This window comes from Macaca fascicularis, chromosome 15 (genome assembly GCF_037993035.2).
Source record: "Macaca fascicularis isolate 582-1 chromosome 15, T2T-MFA8v1.1".
Classification (NCBI taxonomy): Eukaryota; Metazoa; Chordata; class Mammalia; order Primates; family Cercopithecidae; genus Macaca; species Macaca fascicularis.
In genome coordinates, this window is record NC_088389.1 from 110,248,697 (window position 1) to 110,269,567 (window position 20,871).

At 38.7% G+C, this 20,871-nt stretch overlaps 1 protein-coding gene across 25 annotated transcripts in view; it reads left to right on the forward strand.

The window, feature by feature from the left end:
• LOC102136791 (transducin-like enhancer protein 4) overlaps positions 1-20,871 on the forward strand; it is a 156,283-nt gene that overhangs the window by 32,808 nt on the left and 102,604 nt on the right. For 16 of the 25 annotated variants that reach the window (XM_005581987.5, XM_005581992.5, XM_005581988.5 and 13 more), the window contains exon 5: positions 8,009-8,071. The exons of the other annotated variants lie outside the window; for them this stretch is intronic. In XM_005581987.5, the coding sequence (XP_005582044.1) occupies positions 8,009-8,071 (63 nt within the window). The remainder of the gene's footprint in view (positions 1-8,008; positions 8,072-20,871) is intronic. 25 annotated transcript variants of the gene reach the window in all.

The window sequence follows — 20,871 nt, forward strand, 5'->3', positions numbered from 1 at the left end:
ATCCCACTTTTCCCTCCCATCCTTTCTTTCCATTTTCCCTGCCTCTCCCCTCTGGTGGAACTGAGTATAACCGTGGTAACATTGGTTACAGTGTTTTCCAGACTTGAGAACTGAAATGATTTGACCTTGTACAAGTAATTGGACGTCTGGCACAATGATCGTCATTCTCAACCTTGATAATTTATCTCTCTCGATCACTCTTAACCTTATAGCAGTATTTAAACACAGTAACTAGAGCCCAGAAGATGCATGTAGGTGGATAGGCACCTATCTAGGATTTCTCTTAAAGATATACCTCTAGAAAGCTCACATGGTGGGAGGAAAAAGAGGGTGCTTTTTTTTTTTTTTTTTTTTTTTTTTTTTTACCATTGTAAAAATGCTTCAGTAAAATATAGCTTTAGCTCTGGGGATAGATTGGAATAGTTCCATGAAATGTAGGCACACCCTGATTCTCTTCAAGGACTCTGTTCTGTGTATTCCCACGTGAGCAACACAAACAGTAGCCCCATGTATCTTGTTAGGACAAATAAATGGGACATTTGAGAATATTCAGTTAACTGAACCACACATAGGGTACTTTAAAGCACACTTAACATGCAGTAAAATAGCATAAATATGAGTTCAACACGTAAACCACATTGACATTGCTGGTGGTATCATCATTAGTAAAATCATTGTTTTGGTTAAACTCCCTGGGGGAAGCAGTGGAAGGGAGGTATGGGGGTTGTGAAAAAAGGTTCAATATCGACACTTTCACATCGTTTAAGATGATACAAATTGACTACCCTGTTATAGACAGTATCCTTTTCTCATGGGAGTAAGTAGGATGGGCAGAGCTTTTAAAAACAGCAAGTCTTAGTTTTAAAGTCCTTTAGGAAACTGATAGATGGCCTATTAAATCAATTCTTATAACGTTATCACTTTGTTTTATTGCTTTATTAAGCAGTAGTAGTTTTTTTTTCTTTCTTTCTTTCTTTTTTAACAAAATAAGCACTCAAACAAATAAAGCTTAGGCATGTGGTTTTACCAGCTTGCTAGCAATACTGACAATATCTTCGGTCTAAATCTTTAAGCTTTATTCCAGTGAGGCTTTTTTTTTTTTTTTTTTTTTTAATTACCTAAGATCAGTGTTTTTTATTTATTTTTATTTTCTTTTTTTATACTTTAATTTCTTTCTTTTTTTTTTTTTTTTTTTTTTGAGACGGAGTCTCGCTTTGTCGCCCAGGCTGGAGTGCAGTGGCACGATCTCGGCTCACTGCAAGCTCCGCCTCCCAGGTTCACGCCATTCTCCTACCTCAGCCTCCAAGTAGCTGGGACTACAGGCACGCACCACCACGCTCGGCTAATTTTTTGTATTTTTAGTAGAGACGGGTTTCACCGTGTTAGCCAGGATGGTCTCGATCTCCTGACCTGGTGATCCGCCCGCCTCGGCCTCCCAAAGTGCTGGGATTACAGGCGTGAGCCACCGCACCCAGCTATACTTTAATTTCTAGGGTACCTTTGCACAACGTGCAGGCTTGTTACATATGTATACATGTGCCATGTTGGTTTGCGGCAATCATCAACTCGTCATTTACATTAGGTATTTCTCCTAATGCTATCCCTCCCCCAGCCCCCAACTCCCCAACAGGCCCTAGTGTGTAATGTTCCCCCCACCGCCCCGTGTCCATGTGTTCTCGTTGTTCAACTTCCACCTATGAGTGAGAATATGCAGTGTTTGGTTTTCTGTCCTTGTGATAGTTTGCTTAGAATGATGGTTTCCAGTTTCATCCATGTCTCTGCAAAGGACATGAATTTGTCCTTTTTTACGGCTGCATAGTATTCCATGATGTATAGATGCCACATTTTCTTAATCCAGTCTATCACTGATGGACATTTGGGTTGGTTCCAAGTCTTTGCTTTTGTGAATAGTGCCTCAACAGACATATTTGTGCATGTGTCCAGTAATGGGATCACTGGGTCAAATGGTATTGCTGGTTCTAGATCCTTGAGGAATTGCCACATTGTCTTCCACGATGGTTGAACTAATTTACACTCTCACCAACAGTGTAAAAGCCTTCCTATTTCTTCACATCGTCTCCAGCCTCTGTTGTTTCCTGAGTTTTTGATGATCCCCATTCTAACTGGCGTGAGATGGTATCTCACTGTGGTTTTGATTTGCATTTCTCTGATGACCAGTGATGATGAGCATTTTTTCATATGTCTGCTGGCTGCATAAATGTCTTCTTTTGAGAAGTGTCTGTTCATATCCTTTGCCCACTTTTAGATGGGGTTGTTTTTTTCTTGTAAATTTAAGTTCTTTGTAGATTCTGGGTATTAGCCCTTTGTCAGATGGGTAGATTGCAAATATTTTCTCCCATTCTGTAGGTTGCCTGTTCACTCTGATTATAGTTTCTTTTGGTTTGTAGAAGCTCTTTAGTTTAATTAGAGGTCTATTTTGGCTTTTGTTGCCATTGCTTCTGGTGTTTTAGTCATGAAGTCTTTGCCCATGCCTATGTTCTGGTATTGCCTCGGGTTTCTTCTGGGGTTTTTATGGTGTTAGGTCTTAAATTTAAGTCTTTCATCCATCTTGAGTTAATTTTTGTATGCAGTGTAAGGAAAGGATCCAGTTTCAGCTTTCTACATATGGCTAGCCAGTTTTCTCAGCACCGTTTATTAAATGGGGAATCCCTTTCCCATTGCTTGTTTTTGTCAGGTTTCTCAGAGATCAGATGATTGTAGATGTGTGGTGTTATTTCTGAGGGCTCTGTTCTGTTCCATTGGTCTATATATCTGTTTTGGTACCTGTATCATGCTGTTTTGGTTACTGTAGCCTTGTAGTGTAGTTTGAAATCAGGTAGCGTGGTACCTGCAGTTTTATTCTTTTTGCTTAGGATTGTCTTGGCAATGCGGGCTCTTTTTTGGTTCCATATGAACTTTAAAGTAGTTTTTTCCAATTCTGTGAAGAAAGTCATTGGTAGCTTGATGGGGATGACATTGAATCTATAAATTTCCTTGGGCAGTATGGCCATTTTCACGATAGTGATTCTTCCCATCCATGAACATGGAATGTTCTTTCATTTGTTTGTGTCCTCTTTTATTTTGTTGAGCAATGGTTTGTAGTTCTCCTTGAGGAGGTCCTTCACATCCCTTGTAAGTTGGAGTCCTATGTATTTTATTCTCTTTGTAGTAATTGTGAATAGGAATTCACTCATGATTTGGCTGTCTGTCTATTATTGGTGTATACGAATGCTTGTGATTTTTGCACACCGATTTTGTTTCCTGAGACTTTGCTGAAGTTGCTTATTAGCTTAAGGAAATTTTGGGCTGAGACGATGGGGTTTTCTAAATATACAATCCTATCATCTGCAAACAGAGACAATTTGACTTCCTCTTTTTCTAATTGAATACCCTTCATTTCTTTCTCTTGCCTGATTGCCCTGGCCAGAACTTCCAACACTATATTGAATAGGAGTTAATAGCTAAGATTAGTTTTATGTGTTACATGTTATTAACACTTTTGTAAAATTGATTTTTGATAAGGTAAAAATGGAGTTGTCAGTTTAGAGCAATAGTACTTGAACATTTTTCCTTACGTTTAGTCTGGATTTTAAGTTAGAAAGAATTTCTCATTAGTCCTCTGACTTTTTAATCTAGGGTCAGGCAAGATCAGTTTCAGAAGTTGTACAGTTTCTTTAGAAAATTTGGAACAAATCAAGATATTTTCTGATTGAAATTTTAAAGAATTGCAGTCTTTGTTCTCTAGTGGTGAAGTGAAGTGATAGGGTTGCAAGATTTATTTGTGTTTATTCCAAAAAGCATTTCAGTCAGGGTAAATAGGACTTATTTGTCACCTTTATAAAAATGTTGATATAAAAGTGGATGAATGTATGTTCTTGATAAACATTTAATAAAATAAACAGATTCATCTTTTAAAAAATTTTGGCAAGAAACTGCTGTGTTGAAAACTAATGGTAAAATGTTTTTCTTCAGGAATGTTTCCCAAAACTGTAATTGCTTTAAGTTAGCTGCTGAAATGGTTTCCTATTAACACTTTATTATTCTGTTTTATTTCAACAATACATACGTAGTAATGTTGTTCCTATTTTGATGAGAGACAAACGCATGAAACAATTTTTAAAATCAACAATTGCTTTTGATATATCCCTTTGATTAGTAAAATAAAGCTATTGGTACTTTTGCCCAAGTTTATTATGTTTTTAAAATAAGATTTGTGTCTCTTTAAGGAAATCATATAGGCTGAAAATGATCCAAATAAAAATCAGATTATTGTATCAGATCTATTTCAGGGAATGTAGGTAAATTCAAGTATGGGGTCAACTAAGTTTTTGTCTCTTAAATGATTAGTAAAATTTGTTACGTGATAAGGGAAATATGTATTTGGTATTGTGTGCTTTAGTATTTGTTACTTTTTAACCTAGTGATTGAGTTACAGCTTTCTTTTCAATGTATGACATCACTTTCCCATGATGTAAGATAGTTGATACATTTTCCAGTGATTCTTGAGTGTTGGAGTATGAAGAAATAAAATATAAAATATTCTTTTCTGTGTTTCCCTGTTTTGTTACTACCTGGTCATGCTCCTAGGCCACTTGTCCATCAGTACTGTAGAGTTAGCCTGTTGACATTCACATGTCAGGTGTTGAGTGCATAGCCAAGGGATTTTCATAGAATGCCTTTTTTGTCATTACGTTTTTCTGAGATATTTTACCCAAACCAAGGTTTTCTTTAGCAGGGATGGTGATCACTTTTATTTTATTGATTTTTTTGTTGTTGTTGGAGAATCGTGTAAAGGTGGGAAATTTTGAGAGAGAGGAAATAGAATGGTAGTGAGTTGAGGGCAGGAAAATACATCTGCAACCTTTATTGGTTTTTAAGTGAATATCTTGATAGGGAAGGTATAATGGAATTGTCAGAAATTGTTAATGTGTTTGACAAAGTGTGACTGCCTGTACGATCTTTTTGTTAACATTTTGACATGAACAATTGTCCTTTTATTGGTGCTATTAATGCTATTTTGGAATATCATGGGCATCTAAAGGCAATAGTTGAGCAGTGTCCATAAAGCATCAAATACCATTATAATATCTAGTAACCCTAACAGCAATATTTCAGAATCCCTGCCTGTTTAAATGGGCTATCTGTGAATGTACTGGCTCAGGGATGCATGACCCCCATCACCTATAAATTTGATTGGAAGCTAACAGTACTGGCATAGCCTGATGGATAGCAGATTAGAGCCCTGATTAACCATGTGATTCAAATACTGGGAATATATTGTCTAAGCAAGATTCATCAGATGCAATCAGAATTTCAAGTGGTCAGATGAAATTCAAATGTGTGTTGTGGTTTTTCCTCCCCTATTGCTTTTCCTCCTAGGTTGCCTTTTTTCCCTTCTTTCCCCAAAGCTGAAAAATACTTCTTTGATGAATCTGCTCCTTACCCTAAAGCTGTCTGTCTGTTATTCATCAGAAAGCAGGTCGCAGTTCAGTGAGCAGAAGAAAAGATTTTAATAGAAGCTGTGCCAAGGGCTGTAATGCATCATTTTAGGGCCCTAATTACATTACAATGACAAATATCAATGGTGACAACAGCAATAACCTACATCCTTTAATGGCTGTGCTGGAAAAGGAGTTTGGGCCCCACGCCATTATATTAGACTCAGTTTCAAAACATGGGCCATTAGAAGTGTGTGTCCACAGTGTTATTGGCTGATCGCTGAAGCCCAGTGGAAAGGCCTGTAAATAAATGATGCCTCCCTAAAGCTGGGTCCTATGGGACAAAAGAGGCAAAATTAGATGACCATGGGAGCAGCAGTGTTTCCGAGGCAACTTTAGCTTTCAAAGTGAAGAATGACCTGCTTAATTTTATGAAATCACACACACATCCCACCCCCCAACTGCCAATTAGCCTGACCATGAAAATCCATTGGCATGACAACTTAAAGAAATTAAGAAGTCTTTTAAACAAAAGGAGACCTTTAACAAAAGTCTGGAAGGTTTCTACCCTCCCGTTTCTGTTGTGTGTGTGTTAACCTACGTGATTAGTAAAAAGACTCGTCTCCTTTTTACATTTATTTTTAAGAAAATGTAGAATTAAAAAAAAAAAAAAGTTGCTCAGACTTAATACAGCCTAGGTCCAAAATTTTATTTCACCAGATGAATAAGTTTCCTTAGAGTAGTTTTTATTGTCTAGATTATGTAGGCAAACTAAAGAACTCAGTTTTCTTATGTGCCCACACATTTTTCAGCCCTCCTAGCAAGGGACTATTTTATTTATGTAAACAACATAATGAAGAAAATATGCTTGGCAGATGGTTCTAAGCATTAGAATCATCAGTTTGGTCTGCCCCAAAGTGTCTCATTATCTTTTATTCTCTCCCCCTCCACCTCTCCCTGCAAAAAGCTTAACAACCAAATGCCTTTGAGACGCAGTACTTTCAGCCTGGTGAATGCTACTTTATTTTCTTAGCTCACCCTGGAATTTCACCCCATAACCACTGTGGTATGTTCGTCCAGGTGGAGAGTGGTTTGGTGATTCCCATTGCAGCTCTTCATGGTGGCTTAAGCATGCTTAAAGGATGGCTAAATGCTCCATGGGGCCAGTGCAGTAAATTAAATCAGGTCAGCACAGTTGGGTCCTTATTCACTGCCGCTTATTGGTGCTGGGTTTTTGTCCATCTTGTTAGGAATGCAGGCTGGAATGGAAAGCTTAGGTTTGAAACTTCATGGTGAATTTGTGTTTTCTTTTGGCTGGCAAAGTTTTTAAGGTGCTGGCATTTAAAAGATTGCATAGCTACACAGTTAGAAGGGTTGCTGATGAAAGAAGGAAGCCTAGATTGCACAAGTAGAGTGTCACTGTCATTCTGGTAATGACTTGGCAAGAAAAGGCATTTTGGGCCTCTCATAAAATGAGGAACTGACGCTGGATGGAATTTAAGAATGTCTTAGGGATAGTAATTGCTTTACATTTTCTGTCTTTCAATTCTTCTTAGCTGTCTTTCCTCCATTCCATCATTAAAATATAAACTATTTTGTATGTATGTGTATTAAAAAAACTATGTATTTATACATCACAGAATATACAAAGCACCGTCTGAAAATACAAATTAAGATAAACATTGGTAAAGCTGTGGGTAACTTTTTAAAGAAAACAGGTAGTGGTTTTTTTTTGTTTTGTTTTTTTGTTTTTCTTAACTTACAGTAGCATCTTATTGGTTTAAAATGTCTGTACTTCTAAAAATTATTAGAGAATAGACTGTTCTCTGACATTGTTGGGACTTTTGCATATCCACAGGAAAAAAAAAAAAAAAGTTCCCAAGGATAGTTTCCAGATACATACAGATTGCTTTCTGCTAAGTGTAATAAGATTTTAGCGTATCTCAACCTCTGTACACTGAAAACCCTGGTAGGACACATTTGGAAATTTTTATGGTTGAAGAAAACATTTCATTCTCCAAGAATTTATAAGAATCTGAATTAACCAACTTTTTTGGGTTGGTTGGGTGCTGCTGTTTCAGAAGTTCAGGGTCTTGAGTTTAAAATCACAGCACCAGTGTTTTTAAAGCAAAGGCCACAAGTATAGAAATGCAATGAGTTGCTAATTGAAGGAGTTGAGATGTAGGAAAGAATGGATCTTTACTTATCTAAATTCTTAAGAGTTAGAAGACTGCAGGTTTTATGAAAAATGTTAGTATGAGCAAGGGTCCTGGTGAAGGCTGTTGAAAACTGATTTCCAGTCATGGAAATTAAATTCCATTTTATATTGCCCTGATGCTTGAAGGTTAACTTGTTAAGATGAATGCTGGTTAATAAATTGTGCTGTTAATGTGGCACTGTTGTCATTGCTTCCTTTTAATGGGCTTGCTGATGAGATGGTTTTCCTCTTCCTTAGGAAATATGCCAGCCAAATTATAAAGTATGTTTTAATATCATCCTGTTAATATTTCGGGAATCTGTAACCAGCTGACTGTTCTCTTTATTGCTTTCCTTTCCCTTATTTTTTGCAGGCAGAGATTGTCAAGAGGCTGAACGCTATCTGTGCACAAGTCATTCCTTTCCTGTCCCAAGAGGTAAGGTAGTTGATTTTAGGCACTGGACTAGAAGTTGCCATTTTAGTGGTTTTGCAGAAAAGGGATTGTAGAACTGACTCTCTGGCCTTGCCAGTCTCTTCGTGTTTGTATTTTATTTTCATTTCTAAGAGACAGTGTTCTCACTCCAACTTGTATACCTTAATAACTTTCTGTGGAATATGATTTAAATGTGTTTATGTAATGGAATATTTTCTAGTTGGGCTAAGCAAAATTCAGTCGTTAAAATATTTTGCTATCTTTGTAGTGTTGCTCAGAATTATGCTTGTTTGTCATAATGGTACCTAATAGGGTAGACTGAAAAATTACCAGGAAAACAGGAGCTTACTCTGTACTATTGTCATTGGGCATTAAGAATTGGCAGAAGACATATCAAATGGAAAGACTTTATGTAATAAACAAACTAATGAAGCTTTTGGCTAGCCACTTTTAAACATTTACTTCTTGTTACCTGATTAAGTCTTTATATTATTGTGCTTTTGGGAAAAGATCTGCAAGATGAACTCAATGAACTCGTTTCTCTGAGTGCCACTTTTCTCAAAATTAGGCTTTGGTGATGGTAGGCTTAGCACATTGCTAAGGCCCGGCATGCGGCTCACTAGTTCTCTTGCTGTCCTCCGGGGAAGTGCATGCTGTCAGCAAACAGGCACAGGTTGAAATAAAGTGATGCATTTCTAGTGCTTGTTGGCTTCCTTGTGGCTTTTTTTTTTCTCTCCCTGCTTGCTTTTGGTAGTTATAAAAGTTGAAGTGAGAATACTGGAAAAAGATAATTTTTTGCTTCTGGATTACTGAATGCCTTCATTTGCTCAGGTAAGATCCACTTTAAGAAGGAAGGAGCTAATGAAATAGCTGCATGTCTTTAGCCGCAATACGCAATACTTTGTGCCTTGGGCTGAGAAGGCACAGAGGCACTGTTCTTCCTGCCTTTCAGCTGTTCTGTAAGTGTTGGGTCACTGCTTTTCAGGAGAGAGGTTCATTCACCTGCCTGCCAGCGGGGCTGTGCCGATGTTGTGTGGCCAGTATTTGAGCACGTGTATTATAGATATGCAGGTTGCTATATATGATTTTTTTCCTTGGTCTGAACTGGGTTAGACTTGAGTAACTGTGGGTACCCTTCATAGGTATATACTGGGGAGGGGCACTCCTATTCACAAGTCTTGTTGACACTCTGAATTCACATGCTCTTTTGGGTCTTGATAAACAAAGGATATGTTGTCTTTTCTCCTCCTTTAGCTGTAACCACAAAACCTACCACCAGTCATATCCCCATTTGCCTGTTTTTACTTAAGATTTGCTTATGACTAGATTAGATGGCTTAGTGAATGAGAGTCAAGGGGTGCATTTGCATTTCTTTTGGAAGCCTGACTGCTCCCTGCCTGATCCAGACTAGTGTGTATTTTTTACTTCAAGCAGCTCTGCTTTATGGGGATGGAGAATGGAAAGAATGTGTGACCCACAGAGCTGTAACCAGGCTAGGATGTCATGTTCTAAGGTGACAGGGAAAAGTTGGAATTATCGCTGGGGTGGTATTAGACTTTGGGCCTCTGTAGGCACAGACCCCTGAGTATGATCACCGGTACGGCTTTGGTCTCATCACATTTCTGCAGGATCTGTGGGTTGTGTTCAGAAGTGGAAGGTTGTCTTAGGGATGTCGATGAAGCTGATTTGACAATGAGTTGTTTTCCCACATGAATTATGTTGTGTGAGCAGGCCCAGTGGGAACAGAATGTATAATGGTAGTGGTGCTGAGCAAGACTGGACTGAAATTAATTGTCTTAGGGAGTTATACCTGTAGATGAAAGCCATGGGGAGATACTACAACTCATTTGCTCTAGTCTGGGAAGAAAAGTGTCATACTTAACTGTTGTCATACCACTGAACTATTTATTTCCCAAATACTTTGACATTTCTTGGTTGAAATCCTTGACTCATGATAATGATTTATGCCGAGCTTGTCCAACCCCAGGGCCTGTGGGCCACTTGTGGCCCAGGATAGCTTTGAATGTGGCCCAACACAAATTTGTAAACTTTCTTAAAACATTATGAGATTTTTCTTTGCAATTTTTTTTAAGCTCATCAGTTATCGTTGGTGTACTTTATGTGTAGCCCACATAAAATGGGATGTGTGTGTGATTTCTTCTTCCAGTGGGGCCCAGGGAATCCAAAAGATTGGACACCCTTGATCTATGCCATGATTTTCTAAATGCCAGTTCTGTGTATATATTTTCTTTTGCTTACTTTAGATTTAATTTGCTCATCTTTTTCTAGTTTCCTAAGGTATGTGTATATCTTTTATTGTGTGAGCACAAACATGTTTGTTTCCTTCAAATCAGGGCATCTCTGATGTTTTTTTTATCTGAACATCGTCCACCTTGTTTCTTCTTCTGTGCATTCTGTGAGCATTGGACTCTTTGCTTCTGCCCTGAAGCCAGATGGACCATAATCTGGAGGGAGGGGAGGAGCAGGTTATTAGAGGAAGATGAATTCTATTTCCTGTCTCTTCAGAGGCATGGAAAATCACTCTTGCATGGCTGTGAGCATCACTCTGTGCCAGGACTGAAGGCTCTTAATCTGATCTTTTAACACCGGCTCTCTGTGTGACAGTCTCGCTGCCAAAACGGCAGCTGCTGCATTAGACTTTATTTTAAAATGTTTTTATTTAAAAATTAAATGATCATATTTAGAAAACAGCAAAACAATTCCTGAAGAGTAGTGCACAAGCTAACCAAACAGTGGCTGGAGCAATTGTGAACATCTGAAGTCAGGCTTTTTGGACTTTGATGGGAACAAGGGGTATATTTACATACTGTTAGATGAAGTTTCTTTTTAATTTAGCCCCCATGTGTTGATTAATATACCTGCTTAATATTGCTTGCGTCTGGTTTACCACATTTTTTAAAACTTAAAAAAATCATATAGTACTGAATGATAACTATGAAATAAATTTAGCTTTAACTTCAAGACTTTTCCTTTTTAGAAATGAGTTGTATAATTGTAGTTCAGAAGTACTTGAAGTGTGTCTGTGTATAAAAATCACAGAAAAATATTTTCCTATTAGAGTTTACAAAGACATTTAAAAATATTAGAGCCAACATATTCTTTAATGATGTGCTGTTGCACTCACGTACAGCTGCTTCCAGAGGTACAAGCATTTGACAAAGATACTGCCAGCTCCTGTCAGGAAAAGGGAGTACCCATCACTTGGAGTTCATAGAACGTCACAAGATTCTCAGTATCAGAATTTAGAAAAACCTTGTGAACCCTCGTCTGTCCCATGCTGCTCTTTTCTCTCACTTCACTTTTCAGCTTTTAGGAATGGATAAGCCTCAACTTTCTTCTTCAAAAAGCAATCTCAAGGTGGTAAATGGGAAGCTCTTTCCTTTCCCTATTTCGGTCTCATTTGCAGGGGAAGAACTATAAATATCAACTCTGAGTTGGCAGTTCCATAAACAAGAGATGCCAGGATGATGACAGTTGGATCTGGGTCCTGGCCTCCCTATTACAAATCGTGTGGTTTACTCTAACCGGGCTAAGCTGGGTGACCTTTAGCAAGTGATTTGCCTCTCTAAGCCTCAGTTTCCTCATCTGTATGATGAAGTTAATCATAGCGTGAAACACATCCAGTGTCTGTGAAGATTACTTGGGATTATACCCGGGTAGCTTAGCACATAGTAATCACCTACTGCCATTGACTAGTAGTATTAACTACAGTAGCAGCAGTGGAGCTCTGTTTTCTCTTGGGAGGACCTAGAACCAACTCTCCTCCCTTTTCTAATCATTGCATTTGGGAAGAATGTGAATTGATTATCTTCCTCTCTAATGCCCTTATAGAAGAAAAAATGAAAATTAAAAGTGAATCCAGGGCCCTGAACTAGCTAAAAATCTGTGTTTTTGTTTGTTTCCATTGGCAATTTTGAGATATAGCTTATAGATCGTTAGGCCTCAGTGGGTCCTTAGTAAAACTGAGGATTGCCAATAAATATTGTATTGCTTCCAGTGTCCCAGTAACAGCTCCTCCTCCACCCCCCAATTCCAGGAACATATCTAAGAGAGTCTAAGGTGGACTGAAAACTCTGCATCACTGTTACACCCTGGCAGTAAGGGACAGCATTTCTGCTCATTTAGAATTGGGCTAGGTCTCCCTCTGCACTAGCTTTGCATTGCAAAGTTGATCTCTCTAAGCTTTAGTATTCCTATAGAATAAGGAGAGTCAGCCCACCTTTACAATGTGTATTGTATGTATCAAAATGTAACAGATTTGGCATAGGGAATGCCCTTTCCCCACCCACTCTTTTCCTATTTTACTTCCAGGGAAATAGATTCTATTTCAGGTTATTTTGGGTCCTTAGACATTTGGAAAGGAATGACTTAGTAAAAACTGGGAAGAGTTCAAGGTAATATTTCAAAACAAGCTGGCTGGCAGTCTTCCTGTGGAGTTAGCTAGGCCTTGCAGTTCCAGTAGCTGCTTCCAACAATGGACATTTAGCTCCAACAGATTGTCTTTCAGGAGGAAGGGAATATTTTATTTTTTTAGTAAACCAGTAGGTATTTGTCTTAACGTATTAGATTAAGCAGGAAATACGGTGCACTTAGTTGAGGACCTGTTGGAGGATAGTTGTGTTTTCTGCACTGTAAGGATCCCTATAAGGATCACTTTTAGGCTAGTGTATGTTTCACAGTGATCCACAAGGTGTTCTTAAGATCTTTGAGAACCTCAAACCCTTGAAAAGCATTAGGTCAGTAGGTGAAAAGTTTATTATGTTATAGTTGAAGATCATTCTCCAGGGTACAGTTGTATTTTTCAGAAACTTGTTGCTTCAGTAACAAGGAGCACATTCATTGGAAGAGCCATGTTAGGCAAGAGGCAATGTGATAAAAGCTGGAGGTCAGCCAGACCCAGGACTAAATCTTGGCTCAGCCACTTGCTTTCTTTACAATGTTGAGCAAAATACTTAGCTTTTCTGGGCTGCAGTTTGCTTCTCAGTGTAATGGGATACCTGCACTGTAGGATTGTTATATGAGGATTCGTGATAGTGTGAAAGGACCTCACTGAATGTTTGGCTGCTTTAACAGAGATTAAAGGAACAGTGGTTTTTTCAAGAAAAAAAAAAAAGCTTCTTTCTCTCTCAGGTAATAGTGACAGTTGGCAGCGAAGCCATCTGCAGCTAATTTGGTGACTCCACGATATTGTGAATTTGGTTCCTTTTATATTGGCGTTCATCATCCTAGCACCATTGTGTCTTGCCCTAGCCTCAGCCAGTAGGAAAGAGAAAGGAATGGGCAAGTTATATCCTTTTAAGGTTGCCCTCTTTACAGTGGCCAGCACTTAGTTACCTGCCCACAGATAGTTGTAAGGGAGATACGGAAATGTAGTCTTAGCTGAGTGACCATTATGCCCCCCTAAAACTTATACCAGTGTAAGAGAAGGGATATTGGGGGACAACTGTCACTTGCTTCCAGACATAATACTATGCACAAAATAAAAATTATGGCTATTATTATTGTTACTGCTAATGGTTTATCTTTACATAATAAACTCTAGCTTTGACTATGTAATTAGCACATCTCATGTTTTTCAGTTATATAAGATATAAAATAATGCGTAGTTCTTGTTATAGAAGTTTCTTACTTACCATTCAAATGTTGGAGAAGAGTCACCCATCATACATTCATACATTCACAGGGGATGGAAAAGAACCTACATGAACGGTATGGCCTCTGTGGGCTGTCTGTATTTGAGTTTCTTGTGACCAGTGGCTTCCTTATTCTCATTTATTAAACTCGTAGTCGTTGTTACCTTTAGAGAAATGGCATTCATTTTTAACCTTGTTATTAGCAGACTTGTTTCTATCATTGGGTGCCAAGGAGGATGGACATTTTCCTCCTTCTCCACTCCTGTAATTCTATGACTGTTTTTTCGGTGGTGGTGGTGGTTTTTTGAGTTGAAACAAAAGCCAAGCTGCTTAGAGGCTGGTGGTGGAGCCCTGCAGCCCAGTCCTCACAGAGACGATGAGGAGCACACCGGGGGCTGCGCTTGCCCATGGACAGAGTTGTTTTTCCCTTGCATCAGTTATTGTAAGAAAATATTGGTTTAACAAATGAAACAAAGAAGACATTATTCTTTTTACAATATTTAACAATAGTTCTCTGATCGTTAAACTATTTAGAATATAAAAGGGAAATTAGGACCTAAAAATGGAAACCTTCCATTTTTATGCTTATGTTTACCTAGGGAAAAGGGAACTTCCATACCAACCTGAATGCTCTCTGGTGCGAGTTTAATTTTAACTTAAAACTTGGTTTGTATCACCCTGTTAGTTTTTCTAACACATAGTACCAACTAGCATTTGGGCACTGTCCATTGCATTTATATGGCAGAAAATAATAGTTACATAATAGTGATAGTATGAGTTTGAATTACGAGTCCAATAGGCTGGAAAAGCTAGTCATATCAAACGATACATAAACTCCTGTTTTGGACATGCCATAAATTTGGTCCATGTAATTTGATGGAAAACAAACCCCTTCTACTACATTATGATATATGGGTATATCTCAGATGCTGTTTACTTGGGCACCTGGGTTAATATGGTACTGAATTACTTGGAGCCACATTTTGCATGTATAGAATAATTGTGAAATGAAAGTTGAAAAATGTGATCAGTCACTTTCATATTGTGCCTTCGGGAGGAAATGAAGAAAATGCAGTGGTTATATGCACTGGTGGCAGTGTTATCGCCTTACAATTGTGCCAGGTTAACTTGTCTTAGTGCTTATTAACTTTGTAAGGAATCAATGACTTGTGATAACGGGTTTGGTATAGGAGAGCATGGTTAACATTGCAGAGATCCCCTGGCAAGCATGCAGTGCCAGCCCTAAGACCATCTTTAGAGAGTGCTCGCGTAAGTGCCAGCAGCCTGCACAGGGTACATCTGCTTCCCGGTCGGAGCCATTTTGTCCGTCTTGGTGATATGTTGTGACAGTGCCGTATATCGGAAGAATGTCCTAAAATGAATAATAGACACGGATTGGGGCTTCTGGGGATTTGGTCCAGTTTTCTGACTTTCACATTAGGTTGTGGGCATGGGTAACTTTTCATTTAAAATACGTATATTTTCTCATAATACCGAATGGGTCATCAGAGAGCGTAATTCTGTCCCACGTTCCGTGGTTGACTGATTGGCTTGCTGTACCTGACCATGTGTTTTGGTGACAAGTGGCTGCTTGGTGAGATTCATCTAGTGGCGTCATGGCCTGTTTGACCTCAGGAAGTGAAAGATGATTCTCGGGAGGTAGAACTTTCTTTCCTGTGGTTTAAATTTGGGGTTTTATCCAAAGGCAGCTATGACAACCTTTATTTGTATGTCTCAACAAATTAATGAGTGTTTGGGAACTGACTCATTTATTTGACTTTTAGTTAGGTAGTGATTAGATTATTATTAGTGGAGCTAAGTTTGAAGGTACCTTGAGTAGAGCTGCATTGTGCAATACAGTAGTAGCTATGAAAAGCTGAATAAAATTAAAAGTTCAGTTTCTTAGTTACTCTAGCTACATCTCAAGTGCCCAGTATTCTCCCATATGTGGCTAGTGGCTGTCATATTATTAGCACAGATACAGAACATTTCCAACATTGCCCAAAGTTCTGTTGGACAGCAGTGAATTTGTAGAGCTTACCTATCTGTGAAGAATGCCTTGTCCCCATGTAAGTGAGAGTGGAGAAGGCAAGGCCAGGTAGGCAGTCAGTAGTGTGCTCCTGAGAGTTTTAATCCCATGTTCCACAACTAAAATTGTTTGGGAAGCCAGGTATACATATTTACCCTCTCTAAGCTTTGTGGTGCTGAGATTACCTGCAGTTTACCAACCTCCAGGTATGTGCCAAATTAAAGCTGTGTTCGTGTATGTGTATGTATGTGTTTAAGGAATATCTAAAGTAATACTTAATTTCTTGTGTGACTGTGTTAGGCTGTTCTTGCATTGCTATAAAGAAATATCTGAGACTGGGTAATTTATAAAGAAAAGGCTTTATTGGCTCATGGTTCTGTAGGCTGCACAAGCATGGCACCAACGTTACTTGGCTTTTGGGGAAGACTCAGGGAGCTTTTTTTACTCATGGTGGAAGGCGAAGTGGGAGCAGGCATATCACATGGTGAAAGCAGAAAAGAAGGGAGAGAGAGATTGAGAGGGGAGGTGTCACACTTTTTAAGGACTAGATTTTGTGAGAACTCACTCTATTGTGAAGACAACATCAGGCCATGAGAGATTCACCCCCATGACCCAGACATCTCCCACCAGGCCCCACCTCCAGCATTGGGAATTACAATTCAATGTGAGATTTGAACTGGGACAAATATGCAAACTGTATCAAATTAACATTTCTTTGAATACTGTATAGGAAAGGCTGATTTGGGGAGATTGGGTTAAATTTAAAGTTGATTTGTACCAGTAAATTTAATAGAGTTGCTGAAAAAGGCTTTTAGTGGGATTTTTTAGCCTGACTTAGCAGACATGGAATGACACTTTCACTTGAATTTGATCTGCTTGGCCATACCTGGAGTATTGTGTTCTAGACACATTGTGCACTACAAGGAGACTAGCCAGAAGGATGGACGAGTGGGCTAGAGCCCATGACACAGAGAAATTGTTGAGTGGCCTGAGGATGGTTAACCTGGAAGAGATAAAATTGAGAACATGCATTATGCCATTTTCATATACTTTGAGTGTCAGTCAATGGAGGAGAATTTAGAGACAAAACTGGGTCCAGTGGGAAAGAATTTATGACAGGGTAGATTTCAACTTAGTATTAGGGCTCATTATCCCAAAATGGAAAAAGCTTGTCCATGAGGTAGTGAATTCCCTTTCACAGGAGGTGCTCAAGGAGAAACTGGTTAGGGTGTGACAGAGGAGATTCATTCAGTGGATCAGTGGCCTTTGGGTTGTGGTTGGTACTGTAGTTCCACCATCCCAATCTGCTCGGCCCAGACAGCGTTTAGAAATCTGCATGCTTTTGGAGATAGGGAGAGTCTTTTGTGGGTTGGTTGGTTGATTGTTAATAGTGCCTGCGGTACTGTGGTATCTGGGTCTCATGATCTCTAAAGGCCTTTTCCAGTTCTGAATTTCTATGAGTGGCTTCTTAAGTACATGTGGCTAATGGCTCCTATTAGCCGAAAGAGCATTTGATCCAAGTTTGGGCCTAAGTATCTTTCACTCTAGAATATTGCAGCCCTCTAACTGTTCACCCTTCAACCTGGTTTACCTCTCTGCCATCCACCTTCTTTACTTTTCCCAGATCCATCTTACTCAAATGCAGAACTGACAGCACACAGCTGCTTAAAAATTTTTAATAACATCTCATTTCCTACCAGGATAAAGTCCAACTTTTTTGCATGTCATGCAAAGCCCTTTTTGGCCTCCTTCTGTCTTGCCAGAATTTATTTCCCACTAATACCTGGTTCTTTAAAGCATTCCGGTGCTACACTCACGTCTTCATCCATTTGCCTTTATTTTTCTTTGTGTGCACACCCTTTCTACTTTAAAGTGTTCTTGCTTATGTCTTGTCATACCCAGGAAGGCCCTACGAAATTCTACTCCGCTTGTCTGCAGCTGCATCCCCTCCCTGCTCTACCTCTTGCAGCCACACAGACATTCTTGCTCTTCCTCTAAGGCCCCTACCCAGTTCTCTTCCCTCTGCCTGGAATTCTTTTCTCCTCATTCTTCATCTGCAGAATTCCTGCAAATCCTTCAGGTCTCAGTTGTCAGGTCAGCTTCCTAAGGGAATCTTCCCCTAGCCCCAAGATTAGTTTAAGATATTTCCCTGATAAATGATTGCATAGCATCCTGTAATTTTCTTATGGAAGTTATCCTCCAGTTGTAATTATAGAGCCTTTTGAGCATTAATTCACTGACTGTTTTCCTTGATAGAGTTTAAATTCTATGAGATCAAAGACTGGTTCTTGTTCCTTACTCTAACCACAGTGTCTCCCTACCACAGTGTTTGGTGCATAGTAGGTGTTTAATAAATATTAGAATGAATGGATGAAAAAAACACAAAGGCTTCCCAGATGCCCTGGGAAGTGTGCTGGGCATTTCCTCCTAAAACTTCTCTCTGTGTTTTGTCCTGTATTCCTCTAAGACGTGCTCTGTATATGAGTTCTTCGTGTGAGAAGCAGGGCCATTGGTCTTACTTTCACCTCGCCACATGTTGGAGACTTTAATTAATGTTCATTATGAGAATCCTAGCTCATTTTATTTCATTTTGTATCTATCTCTACCCTTATACTCCTTTACTACCCCAGTCAATACGGGGAGTATTTTTTTAATGTTTTTTAAAAATTTTAATTTATAAAAGTTTGAAGCATACTTTAAAAGTAGAGGGAGAATATACTGAACCTACAGGTACCCATACTAAACATCGACAATAATCAACATTTTGTCTTTTTGTTTCATTTATTCCTTAGGGGAGTTCTTTTGTTTTTGTTTTATGTTTTTTTAAAATTCTAAGGTGTGCTGTAACTTTTTGTTACTGCTTTTTATTAGAAGTACTGCATCTGTTGCTGTACATTGGCATGACAGGTGTTCTCATCATAATACCCTCTGAGAAATATGCATTAAACAGCTACTATAGACATACTACTGGTTTGTTAAGGTCTGTTTTTTAGCAGACTTTTTGGACTTACGAGCTTGTATTATTTTAGTTTCTTATAGAAAAAAATGTTAATACTTTTTCTGAACAAATGCCAAAAATAATTTTATGATGATGGAAGTAAGGCAAGTGATTTAATGTACAGAATTTCATTTTACTGGCCCATTCCCCTGCAACCATGTTTGTATTACTTAAGTCACTGGTTTTTTTTTTAATTATTTTTACTGAGGTATAATTTACACACCATAAAATTCACTAATTTTAAGTGTATGGTTCAATACTTCTCAGTAACTTTAGAGTCGTATAACCATCACCACAATCTAAGGGTTTTGTTTTTAGAATTTTTTTTTAAATTGTAAATTACAGTATTTTAAAGAATAAATAATTGGGCATTTGTTTTGTCTCTTCACAATCCCAGTTAGAGGCCCCCTCTCTTACCCTTGGCTCATTAATACGTTCTTAGTGGCATTTCATTTGGTGGCACTGGTGGCACGTTCAAACAGGACACTTGTATCTGAGTGAGCAGCCGGCGCAGTAAGCATGACAACACTGTTGCTCTCTGCAGATTGGCTGGACCTGCCGCTCTGGTGCTAGCGCTGGCTTGGTGGCAGAGGGAACAAGCAGGAAGTAGAAGAGGAAATGAGATGTGGGTGGAGTGGGAAGAGAGGACAGATTGGGGAGGGAAGGGAAAATGGAAGACAAGGCAGACATAATGGGAAAGCCCTCATAGTTCTAAGAAGATGTGAAAAACTTGCTATATTTTCTGAGTGAGAGCTTATTTGTTAAAACCCGAAAATGGAAAAAAAAAATGCCTCCTGGGACAGTTTACAGGAGTACTTTGGGCTTCCTTGCGTGTTCATTTTTCTCTTTTGTATGTAATCTTTTGCCCCTTCTTCCTGTTTGAGTTTTAATTTTCTCACCTTCCCTGGTGGGTGCTTCCTCAGGCTGTAGTGTAATGTTACATGGTGTGGCTGAGTGAGCTAATATATTAGGGTGTTTCTGGTGCTTTCAGAGCACATAGGGGAGGAGGCATTGTTTGCCTTAGGGAGCTTCTATTCAAAAGGTCCTTAAACAGTGAGTGATTCATGGGTTGTAAGCAGAAATAGGGAAGTAGAATTCTGAGCTGCAGGTAAAGTTCAGATACTGTATCAGCCCATGGCCATTGCTGTCAAAAGGAGAAGCTGAATCATGACTTCCATTGTCATTTTAGCTTTATAGCAGGAGTTTCTTTAGGCTGTCAGAGTTATGGCTCACTGGTGTGTGTTTCCGGTTTTCTCAAGAAATGCACTTGATTTTAATGCCAGTGCAGAAAGATATCCCCTGCTGCCTAGGGCATCTTTGCCCATTTTAGCAATTGGAATCTAGTTCATGAAGCAAGTGTTGAACAGTCTTCATGGTAGAATGGCACTAAGTAGATGTATTTTCCATATCTCTGTCTCATGGAAACTATTCTTTGAATACTTGCAGATAATATTTCATTAGTAACAGGGAGAAATAGCACAGTAAGAGCTTTAAAACTTTTGTTGAATGAATGAATGTGTGAGTAGAATGAATGATACCTGTGTTGGATGTGACTAAGTGTGGTCCTTTGTTTTAGTTCTGAAGTTTTAAGTTTCTTTTAAATCTTTTAAATCTTCAAAGATTTAAAAGAAATACCTGAAGTTCTTAAACTTGAGCTCTACGTTTTTGATCTCTTTTAAATATGCAGCCCTTCATGATAGGAGTTAAAACACAAACACTTTGCACATTTCCAGAAGAAACATGTATGTTGCATTCTGTATGTCCTTCCGGTGTCTATGCTAACCAATATCATTGTTGAGTATAGGAAAGTAAAAGGTGGAAAATCCCATGAACATTTCTATCCTACTTTTTGTTTGTTTGTTTTCCAAGTACTGCCATTTTTCACCACCGAGAGAATCACATTGTCTTAAATGTGAACATGAGCTCTGTGTTTGGCACATAGTAAGTGCTCAGTATACATACATGGCCAGATTGGCTTTAGGGGAACCTGAAATGACAGTTGCTGGCCATTTTATTGACTGTGCCCTTCTGTTCCTTCTAATATTTTCAAAATCCCTGAAGATTTTTACTTGCTTCAGAGAAAGAAATACTTTCCTTCCATGTTGGCAAATTTTATAAGGAG